Source organism: Canis lupus, chromosome 35 (genome assembly GCF_011100685.1).
Source record: "Canis lupus familiaris isolate Mischka breed German Shepherd chromosome 35, alternate assembly UU_Cfam_GSD_1.0, whole genome shotgun sequence".
In the NCBI taxonomy this organism is placed as follows: Eukaryota; Metazoa; Chordata; class Mammalia; order Carnivora; family Canidae; genus Canis; species Canis lupus.
In genome coordinates this window covers 23760719-23785057 of record NC_049256.1, presented here as the reverse complement: position 1 = coordinate 23785057, position 24339 = coordinate 23760719, and the positions used below count along the sequence as shown (strand labels likewise).

Here is a 24339-nt window from a genome sequence, read left to right as displayed (position 1 = left end):
AGAAATTAATTCTTAGTGTATGCCAGATATGAGTGAGATTTGGTTGCTGGTCACTTGGGACATGCCTATTTTCCTTTAGCAGAACATTGAAAAGGCTTATGGTTGGATCCTCCCTGTACTTTGGTATATTTGTATATCAAAAACATCCCATTAAAACTGGTTCAACTCCCTGTTTATGTTTCTTGCCCTTTATAAAAAAGAAGAAAGCAGGTCAACCAACGTCCTATAAAAGAAGGCTAAGGTCACAGGTTAGAATTTATTCCGTATACTTAACTACCTGCGGAGGAAACCAATCAAATCTTGGCTATTTCCAGATCCACAGTGATACTGTCATTTCATTTCAAGCCATAAAAGTTAACTACTGACTCAGATCTTCCTGTTTTGAAGGAAAATGGGTATCTGGGTCCAGGCCAGCAGTTCTCAACCTGGGATGATTTTGCCCCTAGCAGACATTTGGCAGCATCCAGAGTCATTTTTGGTAGTCACAGCCTGGGATTGGGCAGCTACTACTACCATCTAGTGGGTAGAGGCCAAGGATTCCCTTGGCATCCTGTGGTTAGTTCACCAGCAGCTCCTGCCTCTCCCCATCCCCCAACAAAGAATTATTGGAACCAAAATGCCAATAGCACCATTGTTCAGAAACACTGGTCTAGGTTAAGGCAGGAAAACCAGAAAACCTGGATTAGATGTTGATAGTTAGATTTGTAGGGATGGATAGAATTACAATGTTATAAAGAAGTAGCGTCTTTATATTAAATCAATCCAAACACATTTCAGGTTTTTTGTGGCTGTTTTCTTTGTACTTCTTGGCCTCTTTTGATATAGCCATTTCCATAATCAGTCAAGAAGCAGACACATCAATACCTTTTTTTTTTTCTTTGTAAATGTCACTGGCTTTTATTAGGTAATATAAGAAGTCTGAGAATTTTAAAAAATTATTTTCTTGAACTCCTCCCAGTCACAAACTCTTGTTTATAACCCTCAAAATGACGCATTGCCTTTCTCATGTGGTTTTCTGATAGTCTGCTTTTTCTTGTTCCTTAAAAAAAAATTCCGTGGACTCTAAATCGTCTAGTAAAGTTATCACTGTTCTTTTAATAAGTAACATATTCAGTGTAGCAGTTTTACAGTAAAGGGAGGTCCTTGTGAAATCCCTTGATTCTGGGAAGATGAGGGGAGCGAAAAAATAAATAAATAAAGCAAAAAGGAAGAAGCATGAATGCTATGCAGTTCTGCATCATTAATCCTAGCAATGAGCTCCTTGGCCTCTTGTTATCTGACCCCGTCCTGTGTATGTTTGGATGCACTGTCTTGGCTGAGGGCTCTTGCACAGAATGCAGTAAGTTTGTCAACCTGAAAAGGACATGAAGAAAATAAATTGGAACAGTGCTAACAGCATAGAAATAGAAGATTCGCTCTTCAGTGGGAACTGAGCTCTATTCAAAGCACCACGCTCTGTGCAAGTGAACGCTTTCCATCCACAGTCTTACTGTGGCAGCAAGAGAGGGTCCTTCTGTCGGATTGTTTGGTTTACTGGGGTGAAGCACTGGGCAGGGGGAGTGTAACTGTCTCTACATCGTAACCCTGGCATTTAGTCAAACCTAATGACTTTGAGGCATTTCGAATTTGCTAACTAGAATAGTAACAAATGAGCCAACTGGAGAGAAGAATGCTTTCATGGAACTTTGTAATTTTAAGTAGCTCTTTCATGCTTGTTAAAATTTTAATGGTTGGCATTCCTATTTCTGCAGACTTTACACGTTAGAAGGAAAACCTGTTGAGAGCGGGGCGGAGTTGGAGAATGGGCAGTTTTATGTGGCCGTTGGCAGAGATAAGTTTAAGAAATTGCCTTACAGTGGATTACTTTTTGACAAGTCCACAATGAGAAGGTCCTATGGGTAAGTGTTCATCCTCATGCACGTCTCACCTTTTAGTTATCACTTGAAATAACATTGAGTCTTATGCTGACCACTGGTATATTTTATGTAATCTTGTTTGTCAATTAGAATGGAAAGCGTGTATAATGTATATTGATTCTTTTTGCCATGATGGAGACTGGAGATTTTTTTTTTTTTTTTTGCACAAAAATATAATCTTGGGGAATCTATGAAAGGTTATATAGTATTTTTTTTACCATTCACTTGTGAATTCATATTAAATATAAAAATTCATTTTTGTGAAGAAGATACAGGGCAATGGGCTTCTATATAGCATCATTATTTGAAGTTTTAATAATGTCTCCACTGGCTACCTAGACCAAATAATTTTCAGTTTGTGCATATACAAACATCTACAAATGTTAAAAAACATATTTTATCTTTGTTTTAATGATAATAAGAGATAAAAATGATATAATTGTCCTTAAGCCATTAAGTAGAGCAGTAGACAATATAATTATTACATGCAAGATTTTAAAGATTACACTTTTAATTATACACAATGCACTATGACCCCTTTTCTGCTGTGAAATTTCATGTATTTGTGAAAGATGCCTTATTTCAGCCCAGTAGATGGATGTCAAAGGCATGCATGAAGAGCCCCCAGCCTCTGGCAGATGCAGGCACCCTGGCTTGGTCATGGTGCTGTGGTTTACCATCTGTGCTGCTTTTCACAGAGGATTCTATGGACACTTAGCTATCGCAAACTGAATTTTCATGACTGTCCTCTGCTAGGGTGTGTATTACTTGCACAGATACAGCAGAAGGTCACCGATTTGTTTTCCATTAATTTGCCATTTGTGAAGCTTGTTGGAGAGAGAGGCTGGCCAAGGGTTTCCAGATAAGTAAGGAATGAAATGGACTTTGGGGAGGTGTTTGGAGTGTGCAAGAGCACATGGTTTTCCAGCACTTTAGAATTACTTACCAGCAGACTTACTGATGACCATCCTTAGCCACCCATGAAATGAAGTCCAGTGACACTGGATTCACTTGCTGTGGGCTACAGTGTGTTCTTGAGGGCAGTGAGAAGTCTGTAGCTCATGGTAGCCTCTCTCAGACAAATTAGTAAGACATCCTTCATCTACATATGGCCTTCTTTTCAGAGGAGATCAGGGAGTTCCAAGATAAGTTTCCTCCTAACATCTGTGAAGCAGTATTTCTATAACCAAAGAAAACTTTTATTTTTTGTTGAGAATGACCAATCTAGGAGTGTCCCTGAATATAAATGCTAGTGTTTTGCCATTCTGAGCTTCTGTGGACATTATGAAAACAATGGAAATGTATTGTTTGGAAATGTATTGTTTGGCAAAATCACCACTCAGCTTAGGAAAGGACTTTTTGAAATGCATGTAGAAAGTTTAGGGAGTTGAATAAAACTGCTGCAGAAAAATTGAAGGTGGTACTAAAAGTTTAGAGGGAGCATTGATTAAAATAGCTTAATGTTAAAATTACAAATCTTTTGGGATGGAATTTAACAATTTTATGGTGGTCTTGGTGAAATTGGGAAAGTATATGGTACTTTCTTGAAAAACCCATGTCCCTTAAGCAGTTGACTTGCAGGTTGGGATGACAAGTTGGGGTGACAGTTGTCTTGCATTGTGTATTATTTGTAAATAATATTCAGATTTCTAAATTGCTATTTGTTTCCGCAGTCAGAAAGCTTCTTCACTACCTCCTATTGTAGGATCCAGAAAGTCTAAAGGGAGTGTAAGTATCAGATGCTTTACTCATTAATGTTCTCTATTCCTCTACAGAGACTGTCCTCTGGGTTTCAATTAAATTTGAAGAGATAAAACTTAACTGCCTTGTTGGCATATAAACAATTATGTGAAACAACACTAGAACATTAATGTTGTAGTGTAGGTCTTCTAAGTGAACTAACATTTTTAAAATATAGGTTCCAAAGTAGGTGTCTTTTTCCTTGTGTACTGACCTGATGTAACTTACCTCACAGTTGAAATCTGAGCAATGACATGTAAAAGTAGAAGAAAGGATTAGATCACATTAGTGGTCTCCTCAGTCTGGCTTTCTATCTCTGACAAGGAATAAATATTTTTTTTGAAAAAAATAAGATCAAAAGAAGGCAATCCTAAAGTTACATTCTTTTAGAAGACTGAGAATCACTCTACATAGTTTCCTATCAGAATTTTTTCCATCCATGATTCCTTCATCTATTTGCTAACTCGGCAAATGTCCATTAAGTACCTCTCATGGAGGAGCTGTGGTGAGAGTTTAGTAGGTGACTTGGTAACCTGGTTGTATCTTCAATCCATACCCCCTGTCAGGGATGGGAGATAAGTCATGCTGGAGTGCTGCTTTGAGAGGTTTTTCGGGCTGAGGCTTCTCTTTCTGCTTCTTTGAATGAACTGCCTGACCAGCTGTGATCAGAATTGGTTTGACATTTCCCCATCTGAACATTTTCCCCCGATTTAACTAAGCAAAATTCTTTTTTGCGGATTTTATGACATAAGCGACTACTGGGCAATGATAGGTGTCCTGATGATGGTTTAGGTTTCTCTTCCCCTCCCCCCTACCTTTTTGTATATCATTGCAACAGTCTTTGGAGAAAAAAAAAGAAGTAATTTTGTGTGAAGTAGTGCTGAACTCAGAATAACAAGCAATAGATGTTTATCGCCCATTTGCAAGTTGAGGGAGGGTCTCATACTGTTTATGACAAAGCTTTTGTGCTCAGGAAATGTATGATCTGGTCGAGAACAGCCTGAGAAGGTAACTAATGCTGAATAGCGTGTATGTAGTGAGATTGGTAAATATGAGGTAGAGGGAGTCAAATGTATGTTCGCCAAAGCACATGAAGGAAGTTGCACATGAGCCACACCTTTGAGGGTTATTTGCAACAGGTGAAGGCTAATGAGGGAAAGGGGTTCCCGATGGAAAGGATGTAAGAAAGGAGCCACAATGTGGATTTCAGGAGGCGATAATACAGGTTGCTATCCACCCTTAAAAACAAGAAAGGGAAGCCCCAACAGAAGGAGCATATGTTCCCACTGAATGAATGGCAGGGGACAGACTTGAGTATAGATGACCTATCTGGAGGGAACTCACTCTCATGACCCCCGGGGGACAGTGAGTCCCTCAGGCTAACTGATCAGAGTAGAGGATCCATCCTGTGTGGAGGCTGGTATGCCTGGAATGGTAGGTGCTGTTTCAGATGGCCTTGAATGTCAGAACCAAGAGTTTACTCCTTATCCTTGAGTAGAGGGCAGCTCATGAAGGCTTCCAAGAAGTGAGAATGTGAACCTGGAAGGTTGGATCTTTTTTTATGGAGAAAGACTTAGCATGGTGAGAGGCCACAGATGAGAGACATGTGTTATGTGACCATTGGAAGCAGGAACCTTGGCATAAGATGAGAAGATCCTAGGCTAGGAAGGTGGGAAAGGTGGCAGGGGGTTGAATGGAGAGATTGGAGCCAAAGATAACTGCACGTTCTTGAGCTTGGATGGCTGAGAAAATAGGGTTACTCTGGCCAAGGAGAGGGCAGTGGGAGGAAATAATGACGTGCCTGATTTCAAACATACTGAGTTGAAGTGTCATCACAGAATCTAGTTGAAAGTGTTCAGCAGGCAGCTGTGCTAGAGACCGAAGCCTGAGGAGGATATGGGACAAGTCTATCCTTACAGTGGTCATAGCTGGAGAGCAGACCTGTCACCCTGGCGTTCTTTCCTGGCATCCAGCACAGCCTGGCAGGGAGCAGCCCTCCTCCTGCAGTTGAGTGGGAGCCTGGAGAGGGTGCACACAGATCACAGAGGACCCAGCCCGGAAGCAGCTTGACTGCATGGATCTGTAGAGGAGGAGTAGAAGGAGGAAAGAATGTTCCAGTGACCGAAAGAGCAATTTTAGCCTACCAAAGCTAAAACCCATGAATTTAGGGTTTGGAAATTTTGTCCTCTTGCTCTTCTTCAGGATTTTGGAGCAGAATCTCCTTGTCTACTAGGTGTGTGCAAGCTCATCAGTTCCCATGGTGCCACTGCAAGAGAGATGGTTGGGCAGACACCCAGTGGACTTCATATCTGACCTTAGGTCACCCAGGAAGTGGGAGTCCGGACCAGGACCATAACTCAACTCTTTGCATTCACAGTTACCAGATCTTGAAATCACATGCTTATTATTCTGAAGTTTGGAATGTCTAAATTTTTTGTTAGAAATCTGTGTTTTCCACTTTAGAATTCACATGCAAGAGGCATATTTATGCAGTCTTCTTTCTTGCTTGCTTGTTTGGAAATTCTTTAGAATCTGGACTGTGAATGCTGGTTCGTCTAATGGCAAATGGAGTTGCCCGTGCATCTAGCTTGGAACAGAGCCCCAGGGAGATGGAGATGAGCAAGAAACCCATGGTGCTCTGAGCCCAGGGTACACCTGGCAGAAAGCAAGGTTAAAGTAACAATTCCAGAAATCAATATATAATTACGAAGTGCAGTGGGAATGACAGAGAAGTACAGAGCAGTAGGAGAGACAATAGAAGGAGGACCTACTTAGAATAGGTATGTCGGGACTGGTCTTCTCTGGGTAAGTGACCATTGTGGAAAGACTCAGCGTCATGACATGCTTCCATCTCGTAGACTGAGCAAAGACTCAGAATTACATTTCCATGCTCAGACTTAGAAAAATAAAATGACTGTAGTTTTGACCTCTTTCCATGATGCTTCAGAAACATTCTATCTATCCATCTGTCTGCCCATCTGCTCATTCAGTCAGCCATTCAGTGTATACTTGTTGAGAACGTACTAACGTGCCAGGAGGCTCTATGGAGGACCAGCTTATGGTGGCGACCAGACCACGCTTCAGAACTCAGAGCATTTTCCTTCTAGTGCTTGTGTGTGTGTGTGTGTGTGTGTGTGTGTGTGTGTGTTTGGGGGAGGAACAGGAGAATGGGAGTAGACACTATCAACCTCTAAGCAAATATACAGATAATTTCACATGGTGCTACACAGTGGGAGGAAAATAAAATGTAGCAGGGCACAGATTGATCGAAATTTCTCTGAGACCTTAATGATGTAAATGAGCCAGTCCTGTAAGGGGGGGCAGGGACAGAAAGAGCCCCTATGGCAGAGAAAAGGGTCACAGAGGCCCTTGGTGAGAAGCCTGGCATCTGGGCATGTGAGAAGGAGATGCAGAAAGCCAGAGTGGTCTGCGATGAGATTGGAGGGACACATAGGCACCATGCTAGGAGTTGGGGTTTTATCCCTTGATGGGGCACCATCTGAGGGTGAGAAGAAGACAGGGATGCCGTTTCACTTAGTGTTTTGAGAGATGACTCTGGCTGTGGTGTGTACAGAGGAGTGGGTCGGGAGAAGGACATAAGCAGGAGGCAGTGGGGTGGCTAAACCCAGTACGCTGTGCAGGTGACTTGGACAGGTGGCAGCAGGCGAGATGAGTGTCTGTGACTATTCTTCCTTGAGTATCTTGTAACAATTGTCTCTGATTGGTGTATTCGGCCAACAGGCATTTACGGAGTGCATGTTACTGTTTTGGTGCTTGTGGGGACAGTAGAGGCAGGGAATCTAGAGAAGACACTAGGTGTATGAAGCTTACATTCTGGAGGAGGAGAAAGACAATTACACAATACATTCGGCAATAATTGGGAATAAGTTTGAAGAGAAAACGTGAAGTAATGGAAGAGAAAGTGAGACGATGCTATATCATCTGGGTGGCCAGGGCAGGCCTCTTTTAGGAGGTCATATTCGGGCAGAGGGGCATAACCCGCTTGGCACGCAGCCGTGTGAATGCTCGCGGTGAGCCACATGGACAGACCATTATTGTCACCAATTCCAAAGTCACAAACTCCGTCTTTAACAGAAGGATTATTTTACTCCTTTCCTGTAATTAATTGGAGAATGTACGTGTTTGCAAGATGGTTAAGTGCTTGGCCCTGATGGAGGTGTGAGTGAGGGGGAGTCAGGAGGAGACCTAAGCTTTGGACTGGAGGGACCACTGCCCAGTTAGCAGGAGAAGCTCCTCTTGCTGCTGATACAAATCGAAGGGGATGCAGAACCAGATTTTGGAATTCACTTCTTGCAAGGCTTTCTAGGAATCACTCTGTTGCATAAGTAAGGAGAGTGTGGGTGGGGGCCTGATAGAGCACAGTGGGGAAGAGGCGAGAAAGCTGTGGGAGCCTGTGGCAGGCCGGTGTGGGGGGTATGGGGACCCTGCTGGTGTGGGAATGCCTGGGTCAGCAGTAGGGAGTGCTGGTGATGGGGGCTTCTGGGCTCAGGGGACCCTTTCAGAGCAGCTAAGGAGCCCCCAAGGCCAAGCAGGGCTGGACCAGCCGGCCACGCCTCCTGCAGACTCCTAGAGCAAATTGAGAGTAATTTTAACCTGCAGCTCTAGCCTTGAAAACAAAAGGGGGATATAAGTGAATTGTGTTAAATTCTAGGAAGTGTGAGAAACCACCCAATCGATCAGTGGGAAGCTGCTGTGGAGCTGCCCAGGGAACAGCCGTGGGGTCGAGCTGCCCCCTAGTGGGACAGGTATAAGCTCTGAGATAGTTGTAAGGCCCAGCCAGTGTTCTTGTCATTACCCCGTGGCTGATAGATCTTGTGACCTGTAGTTTACAGACTCAAATATCATCATTGCTAAAGTTCTGGCAAAAAGAGCACAAAAAACAAAACACGATTCTCCATGTATCACAAAGTCAATGTGTAGTGAGAGAAACTCCAGATGCTCCCAAAGCTCTATTTTGCCTTTTGGGAAACAGAGTCCAGTATGGATAACAGGGCTTTTTTTACACACTTGCCCTCACCAGGTATGCATGTGAGAGAAATGCCAGCCTGGGTTTGGGTCTTGTTTCCTTGTCGAGAGTCTCCCTTCTGGGTGCATCTCTGAAAGACACCGAGGTGGAGGCTGCTCCGTGATGCAAAACCCTCACAAAGTTGCCAAAAAGCAAACTTGATGTTTTTTGGCCTCTGGTGCCTTTGGCATGTGTTCATGGGGGCTAGGAACACTTTTCCTGGGATAATGAAGGAACACCTGAGTTGGATGTCTCTTGTTGGAAAAAGCCCAGAGAACTATTTTAAAAATCCCAGTTTCAATAAAGGAAGGGCTCCTTTCAGGTTTTTGTTTATTTGAGCCAGAGGATTGCTATTCCTGACACATCCAACTATGATGGGTGTAGGTCAAGAGGCAGGACAGTGGTCCAGATAACACACAGGGTCTAGTTTTCTTTTCTCTCCTTTCCTTTCCTTTTCTTTTGTTTTCTTTTTCTTCTTTCTTTCTTTTTAAAAAGATTTTATTGGGGCAACCTGGGTGGCTCAGCGGTTTGGCGCCTGCCTTCAGTCCAGGGCGTGATCCTGGAGACCCAAGATCGAGTCCCACATCAGGCTCCCTGCATGGAGTCTGCTTCTCCCTCTGCCTGTGTCTCTGCCTCTCTCTCTATCTGTGTCTCTCATGAATAAATAAATAAAATCTTTGTATTTTTATTTATTATTTTTTATTTTATTTATTATCTTTTTATTTTTTTTTAAAGATTTTATTTATTTATTCATGAGAGATACAGAGGCAGAGACACCAGCAGAGGGAGACGGAGGCTCCCTATGGAAAGCCAATTTTGGGACTTGATCCCAGGACCCCTGGACCAGACCTGAGCCATAGGCAGATGACCAACCACTGAGCCATGCAGGTGCCCCTGGGGTCCAGGTTTCGCGTAGGACATGCTGTAAAATCAGGCTTCTTCTTGAGTCCCTCCACTTTGGCACAAAGCCACAACTTGTCGCTTCCAGGTGGCCTTTTCAAGGAAGCATGCCATATAATAAATATTTGTAGGGCCTTGGCATGAGGAAGCTTCTGTGTAGTACAAAAATAAGACTTGGGTGACCTTGAGAAAGTTAATCTCCTTTATCTGTAAAACAGTGACAATAATGCCATATTTGTGTTAAATGGGTATTTAGTATGTACAAAGTACTCAGTGATACTGTTTTATCAACTGGCATAGCTGTACAAGAGTGGCAAAACTCCCTTATTTCCTATGCCCTCCAAAGAGCCACAACTCTCTATTTATGTATCCAGGTTATAAGTCACGTGTGGAAGTCCCCCCCTAAAAAGGAAGGAAATTCCTTCTCTTGATTCCTTTGTCCCCTCCTCCATATTTATTTGTAGATCACCTATTATTTATATAATTAATTATGTAAGTAAATGTGAGCCTATATAACTTACATAATTAACTATGTAAATAAATACGAATATATGTAATTTACATTGTATAGCTTATTTATCTTTTTGTGTGTCATTATTATATATTTTATATTGTTAACACTTTAGATGAATCAACCTTTTTTCTTTGTTAAAAAAAACAAGCATTTAAATTGTTTCCAATCTTCCTTTTTTAAAAAATATTTTATTTATTTATTTGAGAGAGAGAGAAAGAGCACAGAGGGAAAGGGAGAAGCAGACTCACCACTGAAAAGGGAGCCTGACATGGGGCTTGATCCCAGGACCCTGAGATCATGACCTGAGCTAAAGGCAGACGCTAACCAAGCAACTGAGCTGCCCAGGCTCCCATTTCCAGTCTTCTAATTACAAAGCAGATTCTTCCCTTTATTTTAGTTTAATTTAGTTCAACAAAGCAACTGGCGATCAGCCATAATTCATTAATCAAATACATGAGTGTCCATTACCGAAGCCATGTTCTGTATCGTTATTGGAATCCACCAGTTTTTCCTGATGCTCCAGAATAAACCCTTTTGAGTGTCCTACTCGGAAATGGAGTAAATCAGAACTTCCTGTATAGTCAATAAAAGAGTTGACTTTTAACACTGTATGAGTCCCAGGCACCCCTAAATGGGGCTTCAGCTACTCCCTTGTCGTATGCCATTTGCAAAAATGCCTTCTCCTGGAGAGCTATAAAGGACTCTCGTGCCAAGATCCAGAGGTTCTTATCCACTAAGCTTCATTTTAGTCCTTGAAAATTCCACATCATCTTTGAACATTCCAGTGGGCTTGCTAGAAGCGTGACTTTTAAAGTTTCAAAATTGTGGGGTGAATACACATGATGGAAAACAGGCTAGAATATGAGACCTGGTGGATGGATGTGGAATCTCCACTCTAATTGTGTGATCTGTATCTTGTGCCAGGTAGTCTGTGGCCTTGTGAAAAAGAATCACTGGAGAAAAAGAAAATAAGCAACAACTTTGGTTGCAGTTAATGCAATAATTAAATGGAAGCGTATGTTTAAATTGCGGTTGGAATGGGAAATTAAATTATGCAAAAGAGTGTTATAGATTTGGACAAGTTTTCACACTGTTAATAAATCTATGCATAATTCATTTTCTTGTAGGCTACGACAAAATAGCATAAATAACTTCATTTGTAAGGCTGTGAATTTTTCTATTCTTAATTGGGTGATGGCTGAAACCACTTAAATGCTTCTGGATGACTGAATATATAAATGTTTAAAACGAGCAGTTATAATAGGTTTCTAGGCAGATTTGTTTATTTAATATTACTGCATTTATTTTTAGATACTAGCATAGTACAGATGTTGCATAAAGATTTCACTCAATATGGTATGACTTGGATATGATTTTTAAGAAAAAGATATTAACTCTGCTCTTGGAGAAAGTACTCTGCTACTCATGGAACAAATAGTGCCTGATAGGCACTGTACTAGTTATTTTATAAGTGTTACCATTTCCTCCTCATGATAGACCTCAAGGCAGGTGCATTAGCCCCACTCGGCTAATTAGGAAACTGTCAAAGAAGGTAGGATTGAGTTAGCAGGAGGGCCCATGGTTAGTGGTAGTGGCTCTGAGCCAGGAATTTTGGTCTCTAAAACTTGTATTCTTTCTTTTTCTTCAGCCTCATGCCTTAATACACTCAAGTGAGTTTAGCATCTGAGCATCTGAGAACCAAGTTGTCTTGTTAGGGGGGGCGTTCCTTGCTTTAGCAATGGCCAAGCAGAGACTAAGTTGTTCTTTGGGTGCTTACAGTAGTCACCACTGTGGTGGCTGTTACGTGGCTCCCTGGGAGGAGGCGGAGAGTTTGGGCCAGCGCAACTCAACCAACCTCTCCTCTGTGCTGAAGAGCCTCCTTTGCAGATGCAAAGTCTTCATTTCCAGTAGCATGTGGAGACCACGGACAACTACCGAATGTCTGATAATTGGTGGTTGCCTTGCAGGAGAGTGGTCTTGAACCGTTTGTGTTTGAGTAGCTCTGGATTTGCAATTGTCAGGGAACCTAGCAAGTACGAACAGGTGAATACATATTTGAGGTTTTCTGCAAACATAGTGTATGTCTCCTTGTGTGATGATACCCTCACCGTGGCCACTGGTTAAGAAGGCTTTTCTAGATTAACTGATCAAACTGAGGGTTATCAATCTTCCTCATCCAGTAGATTTTTTCGGAAGTCACAGGAGGGAGAGGGTGGTTCAAATGGTGGTCTTGCTGACTCCATGACCTTGGGCAAGATTCAACCTCTAAGCCTCATTTCTTCCTCTGTGCAGTAAAGTATAACAGTATCTGTCTCACAGGGTTGTGAAGATTGAAAGAATTTTATAGAATGTCTGATGCATATTAAGTATTCAACACTTCTCAGCTACAATTTTACTCTTGTGCCTCTGCTAGACCCTTCTCCTTGCACTAGGAAAAGTTAATGTGCATATTAAAATGAAGAGCAGGGAAGTAGCCCACTCCCTGTTCACCGCCGGTTAATGACTTATGTTGACTAGGTGTTACTCTGGGTTTTCATTAGCCCATGGTAAGCGTCTCATCTTCTGCCACTCAGGGAAATGATCGTCAGTCCAAGTCAACAGTTGGATCCAGTGATAACACATCCCCTCAACCCCCAAAGAGGAAAGGGAGAAAAGAAGAAGTGAGTTTGGAAAAACCCAAGAAAGGGAAGCAAAATGTAAAGTTAAAGAAATCAGCCACAAACGAGTCCAAACAGTGGTAAGTTTGTCCTTGTTATCATTATATTGTTTTTATTGAATGTCATCTTAAGGCTGTGATGCGATTTTAATTCTTAAATAGATCTATTTGTTTCTCTGGACCCACGGAAGATACTTCTTATCATCATATAGGAGAGTTTTCAAGGAAGACCTTTCGTGTATGAAAGATTCTTCAGTATTTCCTGCTCATGTTCTGTTTGTGATTAGAGGTTGTGTCCAAGAACATGTGTTTTGAGGTAAAATATTTCTTGTGGTGGTCTCATGTAAGAAAAGGTAGCTCCTGTCATCTTTTTCTTCCATTGAAAGGGCTTGATTAACATTTTTACCAACTACTGTTAACATTGGTCTGTCTCACTTGTGTGTCTACAACCTCGGTACACATTGATCACAAGTTACTTTTAGCCACAGATCCCTTTCTCTAAAATGTTTTACAAAATTTCACTGATATCCAAGAGGATACTACACATCCAGAAAACTTTACCCATAGACCACATGTACGCAAATTAGTTCTGTATCTTGCATTACCAGATAAGGGATGCCATAAAGTTAGCTTTTAAAAAATTTCATCAGTATGAGGTTTTGTGCAGTCAGAATTGTGAACTTTCATGGTAGTTTTTGGGAAGACAGGCTCTTTTTTGGTTTCCTCCAAGAATGGTGTCAGTGGGACAAGCCCACAGCAGTAGAGGGCTGGCCAGGGCACAGCCCCTTGAAGGCACTGCTTCTCCTTTACCCAGGTCCCCTCACTCCCCTGCAGGGGAACATGCGGGGCACACAGGAAGAGGACGGATGAGCTGTTGTTCCAGATTTGTGGCCAGCTCTCTGTCTTCTACTTGGGAGCTTCAGCTTATCTCAAAGTTGATGTGAGGAGTCACAATAGAATGATAGCTACTGTGGACCTCACAACTAAGGAGACATGTGAACCTATAGGGATTTCAGAGGGTGCGGCAAAGGTGATGAAGTTGTCACGGGAAAACTGGGAGGCTAAGTGAATGAGCCAGTTAGAAAGAGGAGTTAGGATGATGGGGGCCTTTCATCTTCAAAGATTTCCATGATGAAGACCAGCTGGAGAAGGGGACTCCTGGATTCTGGTTGCAGTTCTGCTATGGCCCTTGGGCAAGTCACTTAACATTTGGGGGAACCCCATCAGCTATCTGCAAAATGTGGGTTCATATTAAGATTTACCTTGAAAATTATGCTTACCTGTAAATCTGTATAATCCCTTGCAGTGACTACGAAACAGGGGAGGCCAGGGTAAAATGTGGCTAATGAACGTTTATTGAATGCATATTTTATGGCAGGCACCAAAGGAAGAAAGCTAGCCTGGAATAATATGCCATACTTCGAACATTTAAAAATAATAGAGGCTTTATTTTAATCAATATATCAAGTTGTGAAGCCCCCAGGCCCTGGGCCGTGTCTTACTAGGTGTTTTATTTTTATTCACAACAGCTGCCACAGGTCCGATTTGAGACGAGACTCTTAATAAATGGCAAATGAGTGCTGGATGGCATAGCATAGAGAGATCCCTGTGATCCTTTGAAATCCACTTGAAGCAAGACCTACTTTAAACTTTTCATGAATATTTTTTCATTAGAGGCTTTTATAACATGGGACTTAATTTCTGTGAGGCTCATCTTAGCCTGGGAAAAATCCCAATTCCTCCTTCTGATGTATGTGTTTTAAAAGTCTTTTGTTTTAGTGGTTGTTTCTCCTTCAGAAGGAAGGGGATGTTCACTTTGTCAGGCTTCTTGTATGTGGAAATGATGTAGCATGAGGCTGCATCAGTGGTTTCCTCTTGTACTGGAAAGTAACCTTTATTAAAAAGTTAAATGATCCGTATTTTAGCTTTCATAGAAGTTTGCAGTTTTCAACAACAACTGTATTTGGGAGGATGAAAAGAAAAAAAACAGGTTGAGCATTTAAAGTGCTCAGAAAAGGTGGAAGCCCATCGCTGTTCTGCCCTTGTCTTTGGAGAGAGACTGACCATTGTTTTAGAGAATTCCCATTTTAAGTGTATGTTTTCTGATGTCGCTTTAAAACGTGCAGAATGTAGGCTTCTCACTGCTGAACCTCATTGTTAATGTGGGACTATTGCTGGTGTCTATCAAGTGATGGTTTTGGGGAGTGGAATTTCCCTCTATCCCTATGCTCTGAAGAGTTTTGATCAGGAATGGATGCTGTATTTTGTCAAATGCTTTCTCTCCAGCTATTGAGAGGATCATATAGTTCTTGTTTTTTCTCTTGTTGATGTGATCTATCATGTTGATTGTTTTATGAGTGTTGAACCACCCTTGCATCCCGGGGATAAATCCTACTTGGTCATGGGGAATAATCCTCTAAATGTACTGTTGGATCCTATTGGCTAGTATCTTGTTGAGAATTTTTGCATCCATGTGCATCAGGGGTATTGGTCTATAATTCTCCTTTTTGGTGGGGTCTTTGTCTGGTTTTGGAATCAAGGTAATGCTGGCCTCATAAAACAAGTTTGGAAATATTCCCTTCCTTTCTATGTTTTGAAACAGGTTTAGTAGAATAGGTATTATTTCTTTAAACGTTTGATAGAATTCCCCTGGGAAGCCATCTGGCCCTGGACTTTTGTGTCTTGGGACACATACATCTTTGGGACTCTTGTGTCTTGGGAAGTTTTTGATGACGGCTTCAATTTCCTAGCTGGTTATTGGCCTGTTCAGGTTTTCTATTTCTTCCTGTTCTAGTTTTGGTAGTTTGTGGTTTTCCAGAAATGCATCCATTTCTTCTAGATTGCCTAATTTGTTGGCATATAGCTACTCATAATACGTTTAAAATCATTTGAATTTCCTTGGTATTGGTTGTGATCTCTCCTCTTTCATTTGTGATTGTATTAATTTGAGTCTTTTTTCTTTTTAATAAGACTGGCTAGGGGTTTATCTATCTTATGAATTCTTTCAAAGAACCAACTCCTGGTTTTGTTTATCTGTTCTATAGTTCTTCTAGTCTCTATTTCATTGAGTTCTTCTAGAATCTTTATCATCTCTCTTCTTTTGCTTGTTGTAGGTTTTATTTGCTGCTCTTTCTCCAGTTCCTTTAGTTGTGAGGTTATCTTGTGTATTTGAATTTTTCCCAATTTTTTGGGGAGGCTTCTTTTGCGATGTATTTCCCTCTTAGGACCACTTTTGCTGTATCCCAAAGATTTTGAATGGTTGTATCTTCATTTTCATCAGTTCTCATGGATCTTTTTAATTCTTCTCTATTTTCCTGGTTGATCCATTCATCTTTTAGTAGGATGCTCTTTAACCTTCATCATGTGTTTGAGGTTCTTCCAAATTTCTTCTTGTGATTGAGTTCTAGTTTCAAAGCATTGTGGTCTGAAAATATGCAGGGGACAATCCCAATCTTTTCTTATCAGTTGAGACCTGATTTGTGACCCAAGATGTGGTCTATTCTGGAGATAGTTCCATGTGCACTTGAGAAGAATGTGTATTCAGTTGCGTTTGGATGGAAAGTTCTGTATATATCTGTAAAATCTATTTGGTCCGGTGTATCATTTAAGACCCTGTTTCTTTGGTGATATTCATCTTAGAAGATCTGTCGTTTGCTGAAAGTGGTGGGTTGATGTCTCCTACTATTAGTGTATTATTATCTAAGTATCTCTTTACTTTGGTTATTAGTTGATTGATATACTTGGCAGCTCCCACATTAGGGGCATAAATATTCATGATTCTTAGGTCTTCTTGTTGGCTAGATTCTTTAAGTATGATTTAGTGTCCCTCTTCATCTCTTACTAGAGACTTTGGTATAAACTTTAATTTATCTGATAGGAGGATTGCTACCCCAGCTTTCTTTTGAGGACCCTTGAATGGTAAATGGTTCTCCACTCTTTTATTTTTAGGCTGGAGGTGTCCTTAGTTCTAAAATGAGTCTCTTGTAAACAGCATATAGATGGGTCTTGCTTTTTTATCCAGTTCAATACCCTGTGTCTTTTGATGGGATCATTTAGCCCATTCACCTTCAGAGTAACTATTGAAAGATATGAATTTAGTGTCATTGTAATACCTATTCAGTCCTTGTTTTTGTAGATTGTTTCTTTGGGCTTCCTCTTTCTTTTACAGGGTCCCCCTTAATATTTCTTGCAGAGCCGGTTTGGTGGTCTCATATTCTTTCAGTTTCTGCCTATCCTGGAAGCTCTTTATCTCTCCTTTTATTCTGAACAACAGTCTTGCTGGATAAAGTATTCTTGGCTGCATGTTCTTCTCATTTAGTACCCTGTATATATCATGCCAGCCCTCTCTGGCCTGCCAGGTCTTTGTGGAGAGGTCTGCTGTTAATCTGATGTTTCTCCCCATATAGGTTAAGAATCTCTTGTCTTGTGCTGCTTTAAGAATTTTCTCTTTATCTTTGGAACTTGCAAGTTTCACTATTAAATGTCGAGGTGTTGAATGGTTTTTATTGCTTTTTTGGGGGAATCTGAATTCCTGTTTCCTTCCCCAGATTTGGGAAGTTCTCAGCTATGATTTGTTCAAATATACTTTATGGTTCTCTCTCTCTCTCGTTCTCTCTGTCTCTCTCTCAGCCTCTTCTGGAATGCCAATTAGACATATATTCTTTCTTCTCAAACTATCATTTATTTCCCCAAGCCTTTCCTCATGAGATCTTAATTGTTTTTCTCTTTTTTCCTCAGCTTCCTTCCTTACTATCAACTTGTCTTCTATGTCACTCACGTTCTCTTCCACCTCATTAACCCTAACAGTTAGAACATCCAGTTTGGATTGCATCTCATTTAATTTATTTTTAATTTCGGCCTGATTAGATCTCAATTCTGCAGTAACTAAGTCTCTAGAGTCCTTTATGTTTTTTTTTTTTTCCAGAGCCACCATTAACTTTATAATTGTACTTCTGAATTGAATTTCTGACATGTATTGAAATCCAAAATCTGTAACTCTGTGGCAGAGAGTATTGTTTCCAGTTCTTTCTTTTGAGATGAATTCTTCTTTCTAGTCATTTTGTCCTGTGCAGAATGGTTGTGTGAGTGGGCTGAGTCAAACATATCAACCACGACCTAAGTAAAATATACCCTAGATGATTCTGATGAGGTCAAAGACCAGAAAATAAAAGAAAAAGAAGAACAGAACAAAATAAAACCAAAGGACCACTAAAGTGAAAAACAAAATTTAAAACAAAGTAGTAAAAATAAAAAGCCTAAAACCAAAAACGAAGAAGAAAAAAAATAAAGAAAAGAGGGAAAAGAGAGCAAAAAAGATGGTCGTGGTGAGGAAGTGGTAGTGGAGGGATCATGTAGTCTACCTGAGGGGTCCTAGAGGGTAATCCTCTTGGTTCTGAGTGTTTTTTGTTCTGTATTTAGAAGATGCTCATTCCGAAATTTATATAAACCAGAAATACTTATAGAAAGCCCCAACACTTGACCACCAAAATATAAACAAGATAAAGGGGGAGGGGAGCAGAATGGGAAGGAAGAAAGAGTATAATCTCACAGAATGACCCAACATGGTGTTCCATTTGGTTGTGTTGAGTGTAAGTTGGTTGTGTTCTAGAAGGTACTAACTTCCAGCATTGTAAAACAAAATGAGCAGAAAAAATAAAAAATAAAAACCTATATCTTGTATATCTTGTATAATAACTCATATTCAAAGTTAAATTGAATACATTGAAGTGATCCAGAAGTGGAAAATATATCTAAGACATGTAATTGTAGAAATATGAAAGTCAAAAAGGAAAAAACTTAAAAATGAAGAGCTGGTAAAATATTGTAGTTAATGTGGGAAAAGGAAAAAATATTGGAAATTTTTAGTCTGATGTAAAAACGAGTCATAATGGGAAAAAAAAAGGACCCTCTAGTTCTATATGCTATTTTCCCTCAGACCTGGAGCTTTCCAGTGCTGCTTGGTCAATAAACTTGCTCTTCCCTTGTTCTTCTAGCAGTTCTTTTTGGGGAGGGGTCTGCTATGCTGATTCTCAGGTGTTTGTGCCTGGGCAGAGATGCCCCACCCCCTGCTGGGTGCCAGGCTCAGTGTGAGCTGTTTACCCTGTGAGGCCTTTGTTCCCTGGCGATCCTGTGTCTCCCAGGCACAAAGTGAAATACAGAGGAAAAACACAATAGTGCAGCCAGATTTCTAGCTCTGGAGTTAAGCTCCCCATGAGTAACCAACCACAGTCTCCCAGTCCACACTGACCTAGATACTCCCAGGGCTGGCGCGAGTGCACTGATCTGCATAGCTTGGGGGTGCCCAGTGGTAGGAGAGTTCTTGCTGTCCTGTTCCCTCCCTGCTTCTGTTTGTCCCAGGGGGAATATATAATTGTGGCTTTGTCTGCTTCGGTAGCCTGGGATCTGAGGTCTGTGCCACTGGACCCGCGTTTCCAAGGACCACTTGTCCTGAAGGGAAGAGGGCACAGTCACCTCCATCTGGACCCGACCCGCCTAACTGACTGGCTTCTCCCAAATGTCTCAGAGGGCTGCAGTGCTCTAGCCCTTTGCCGATATCAGCCCACAGTTTGCGGTGAGCTTTCCCCGGGCGCCCCTCCTCTTATAGTGACTCCGGGAATCTTGAGGCTTCATTGCTCTTCCTGTGATTCTGCCCAATTTCCCTGCTAAGCACTTATTTGTCAGGAAAGCTCTGGCATGGGTTTTTAAAGTTCCCACCTCTGTAGGGCTGGGCTTTCCTGTCCTGGAGGCTTTTGCTGCTCTACTTTAGCCCTGTTAATCATGGTTCCCCTATCCCACTTTATTCTTTTTTTATTTTATTTTTTGCCTTCCTACTTTGTTAGAAGCGAAAACTTTTCTCTCTGTAGCATTTTAGCTGTTCTCTCTTTAAATCTCAGGATGACTTCGTAGGTTCAGGATGTTTTGAAAGTTATCTAGGTAAGTCTGTGGGGTCAGGTGAGTTGAGGACCTCTACTCTTCTGCCATCTTGTCCCTGTCTCTCTTTTCATCTAGGTTGGAAGGACATATAGCCTGGAAAATGAATCTTGGCTTCCAAAAACAGTTTTTCCAGAGAAAATGAAAAAAAAAAAAAAAAGATTTGGTGCAGTTCACTAGATTAAATCATCACTTGACAAAATTAAGGATATTAACTTAAGTCCATACTTTAGAAAACTGAGCCTTTTCCCCCAAACAGATCTCCTTCCAGATATCTTTGGCTCTAGAAATCTTCCAGGTTGTAGTATCAAATTTATCTTTCACTCCTTAACTCAGTTTCATATTCATTTATTACGGCAATTGCTTTTTTGCTCTAACATCCTCAATTCTAGTAATTAGAACCAAGTGTATGCTTTTGGATAGTAATGTCTCAAGAAGGCTCTTATTCTCTAGAAAAGGATTGTAAGCAATAGGATTGTAAGCAAAATGAAAGAGAAGGTGTATGGTGAAAAATGAGTGAAAAATGCAAGAATTTAATTACATATTGTGTATTTGAAAATTGCTAAGAGGGTAGATACTAAAAGTTCTCATCAGAGGAAAAAGGGTTTTTTTGGTAATTGTATGGTAACAGGTGTTAATTAGACTTGCTGTGGTCATCGTTTTGTCATATATACAGATATCGGGAAAAAATGCAAGCATTTGATGTTAGAGACCAAAAATAGTTTTTTTTTCGACTTACCAACATTTTGCATTTGGAATTCAGTGGTTGATTCAGTTTTCTTTCAAAAGTGTACAGTGTTAGAGTTAGGATGACTAGATCATCCCATAACATGGGTTAAATTGTGCAAATTTTAGCTCCAATGTTCATGACCTATATACTGTTCTCATGTTAATTAGAAAGAGACTTTGTAGGCTGCCTTGTTTTTATTCTGATTGAGGCTGTAGTCATACATTTGTCTTCCTTTTACTGTTAATATTTACTGATACTCGAGTATCTAATGCTGTATGAATGAGCAGTGCTGATATCTGACTGTAGATGGCAACCTGGTTCTAACGTTATTTCTCTCTTTTGCTTTTCTTTTCCTTTTTCTTTCCTTTTTTTTTTTTTTTTTCTTTCCGACTCTGTTTCTTTCTGTAATAGCAAAGCTTAATAATTCAAGCAGAGCTGTGACATATTTCTTCAGGGAAACAAATCCCATTTTCTTTTGGTAGCCAAGATGCAAAGTAAGATTGGTTAGTGATTGATGAAGTTGGGTGTGAAATGCATTTTTAGTGCTGCATTTAAATGCCAGCTTAACTGGCCAGCCTATTTTCCATACACTTTCCACTTGATTTGTAGTGCCTTGAGATATGTTTTAGAGGCTGTTAACTAGCTCCGCTTTCCACTGTTAGCAAAGTAGTAATGATGATTGTCTTGAAATAGTATTTTGGGATTGCTTGTATTCATTGATATCTTAAATATTTTCTACATGAAAAAAAAAGTTAATGTCTTTAGCACCCTTGGAACAGAGGAAGTACAGTGAACTTAGGGGTCTTTTGAAATACTGGAAATGCTGCAGAAAAAAATAGATGGGTCTGTGTTGCTAAGGCTTACGTGGTATTGATAATTATAAACACTTTTTAAAGCAGAATTTTAAAACATAAGCAAAAACAAGACTTGTTTTCTGTTGAGTGATGTTTGATCTTCTTTCTGTCTGCATCAGTAGGCGTGTGTGTGAGCGAGTGTGTGTGCGTGCATATCCACACACCCATACCCACACCCACACACAGACTAGTGTCCTCCTTCATGCATTTCCTGGCTTATTCCCAGCATTGTTTTGTGATGGTTCCTAAGGAACTTGCCACGTTTAGATTTCTGATGAATGATGGGGAGCAGGTGCAATGCTGGGAAGAGATGTCTGAATATTATGACCTTGCTGGGTGATTGGCCTTGAGCGGTCATGCTCCTGAATTCTCTAATAGCTACAATCTGTACATGGTTTGCTGTGGTGCCCTGGGCATGAAGCATTCCTGCAATCCGTCCTCCCAGTCAGATCACTGGGGCATTCAGACGAGCTGCTGGGGTTCAGCCCAGGATCCAGCTCATGCACTTGCCTGGTTCCCAGGCACAGGGGACTCTAAAAATAGAAAAGGAAGCACATTTCCAAAGGTGCTCCCCCCAGCCTCACCCTCTGAGGGGAATCACATATTGGAAGAAGGTCTATGAGAGGCCACCAGGATGAGTTCACAAAAACAGGGCACTGGTTTTGCTTAAGAAGCCGCAGTAAGGGATCCCTGGGTGGCGCAGCGGTTTGGCGCCTGCCTTTGGCCCAGGGCGCGATCCGGGAGACCCTGGATCGAATCCCACATCGGGCTCCCGGTGCATGGAGCCTGCTTCTCCCTCTGCCTGTGTCTCTGCCTCTCTCTCTCTCTCTCTCTCTGTGTGACTATCATAAATAAATTAAAAAAAAATTAAAAAAAAAAAAAAAAAACAAGCCGCAGTAAGATTCAGGATTCATGGGTGTCTGGTGCTGCGCACTCACCTTGTGATGGAGAATGCAGGCTTTTCCTTCCTTCACTGACTGTGACTCATCTCAGAGGCAGTGTGGCCTGTGGGATATGGGTCACATTTTACTACATCAAGTCCTAGTACAATAAAAATTTGTAAAACAAGCATTCCTCCGTACCTCAGCGACACTTGATGGAGCAACCAGTTGTATGACAGGATTCTAGTACATAAGGGACGTTAGTAACTTCTGGAAGGTTTATTATGATATTCCAAGTCTATTACTAAAAGTTAGTTTAGGAATGTGTACTTTACTGTTCATTTGAGCGCTGAGAGATTGACGAATCAAAGGCTGGCTGACTACCAGGAAGTTGTTTATCTTTGCTGGAGAGAAGATTCTCTTCATATCCTGCTGTCTTCTACACTTTGTACACTGGATGGAGAATCACTCGGAGGAAAGCAGTCTTTCACAGCTGAGTTAGGGTTGAGGCCTCTGTAGGAAACTTCTTTTGGAGGCTCTTTTTTATAATGTAGCCCAGGGTTGGGGTGTGAAGATACTTTTTGTTTTCACAAGGCAGAGTTTGTGAGCGGTTGAATTACATAGATGTTTTCAAACCTTTGGAAGATTTTTTATTCCAGATATTCACTTTATAGAGTGAATATGGAGGTATTTTGGTGCTCCTCTCCCATTTTCCACACAAGTAGCCTGCAACATTCTGTGTAACCCACAATGCATTTTAATGTTTGTCCCATACTCGTCTATGCCTCACGTGTTCCCTGACACGCACACTCCTAATGTGTCTAGTGGGAAAGTGAGCTAGAAGTTCCATTTCAGAATGCCGAGGACTCCTGGTACCCTGTTGCCAAGGCACGCGGAACTGCCCGCAGTCAGATTTCTGGTGCAAGCCAAAGAGGTTGAGGTCAGGATCCAACTAACTGGGTTAAGACTGAGGAATGCAGAGGCTGGGGGGCCGGACCTGGCAATATGGAGTTTGTCGGGGGGGGGGGGCACTGAGATGTGGGATGAAGTTCTTTTATTATTTGATCCCCTGCAAGAGGAAAATGTTGGGATCGTCTCATCTTTATTTTTTCCCCAGCTTTAGGCTTTGGCTTGCCAACTTCCCTTTCTGTAGATGCTGCCCATTACTTGTAGATAGGGTCTCATTCCTTCTTGGCCCATCAAAGACCCCAGCAGATTCGTAGTATTTCTTTGGTTCTGCTGCCTCCATAGTTAGCTGTGAACTTTTCTATAGCGTACTCTAAAGAAAATATGAAATCTATGCCAGTGGTGTGTTGCTGGCACACAGAAGACTCCAGTGTGGCTCATCTGCTTTGCAGGAAGAAGTTAAAACTGGGTTATCCCCAGCTGGGTATTTCATCTTGGGGCCTGAAGTAGGGCTCAAACTCAGGCTGGGTTGGTGGGGGGGTCTCATGTCAGGAATGCCTGTGACATGCTGATTGTGGGAGTGACATGGTGTAGGGAGGAAGAAGAAATAGCCAGTGCTCTTCCCAGTTCCCCCTTTCTTCTAGTAGGGTGGTGAGGTAAAACCAGGGCTGAGGGTGGCCTGATCCTTTCAGGCATCAGCAGCTCCTCGGCTGTCACTGTTACGTGAGACACCAACGAACTACCAGAGCATCTTGCTCGGAGCAGCACTTAGTTGAATGAGAGAGAGAGCATGTGTGTGTGTGTGTGTGTGTGTGTGTGTGTGTGTAGGTACAATATGCCTACATTTGTGGTTACTATTGAAATTAAAGCCTACAAATTCCAATACCTGGTGAATAATAAATTCTTTTTATATTTTTTTAAATTTAAACTCAGTTAATGAACATATAATGTCTTATGGTTTCAGAGGTAGAGGTCAGTGATTCGTCAGTCTTATATCATACCCAGTGCTCATCCCATCACGTGTGCTCCTTCATGCCCATCACCCAGTTACTCCATCCCCCACCCCTCCCCTCCAGCAATCCTCAGTTTGTTTCCTAGATTTAAGAATCCCTTCTGGTTTGTGTCCTTCTATGATTTCATCTTGTTTTGTTTTTCCCTCCCTTCCCTTATGATCCTTTTTTATTAAATTCTGTATATTAGTAAGATCATATGATAATTGTCTTTCTCTGACTGACTTATTTCGCTTAGCACAGTACCCTCTGGTTCCTTCTATGTCATTGCAAATG

General features: G+C 41.3%; 1 protein-coding gene and 1 long non-coding RNA gene across 2 annotated transcripts in view; one reads left to right on the top strand and one right to left on the bottom strand.

Moving 5' to 3' along the window:
* DCDC2 (doublecortin domain containing 2) overlaps window positions 1–24339 on the top strand; it is a 167420-nt gene that overhangs the window by 49384 nt on the left and 93697 nt on the right. The window contains 4 exon segments of the mRNA XM_038584270.1: window positions 1752–1898; window positions 3590–3644; window positions 12670–12804; window positions 12806–12833. Coding sequence (XP_038440198.1) covers window positions 1752–1898; window positions 3590–3644; window positions 12670–12804; window positions 12806–12833 — 365 coding nt within the window.
* Window positions 958–22979, bottom strand: LOC111093997. The gene is made up of 4 exons (XR_005384401.1): window positions 22349–22979; window positions 22205–22271; window positions 2863–5736; window positions 958–1353 (listed from the first exon to the last, which is right to left on the bottom strand). It is a non-coding gene; the product is annotated as an uncharacterized LOC111093997 (long non-coding RNA).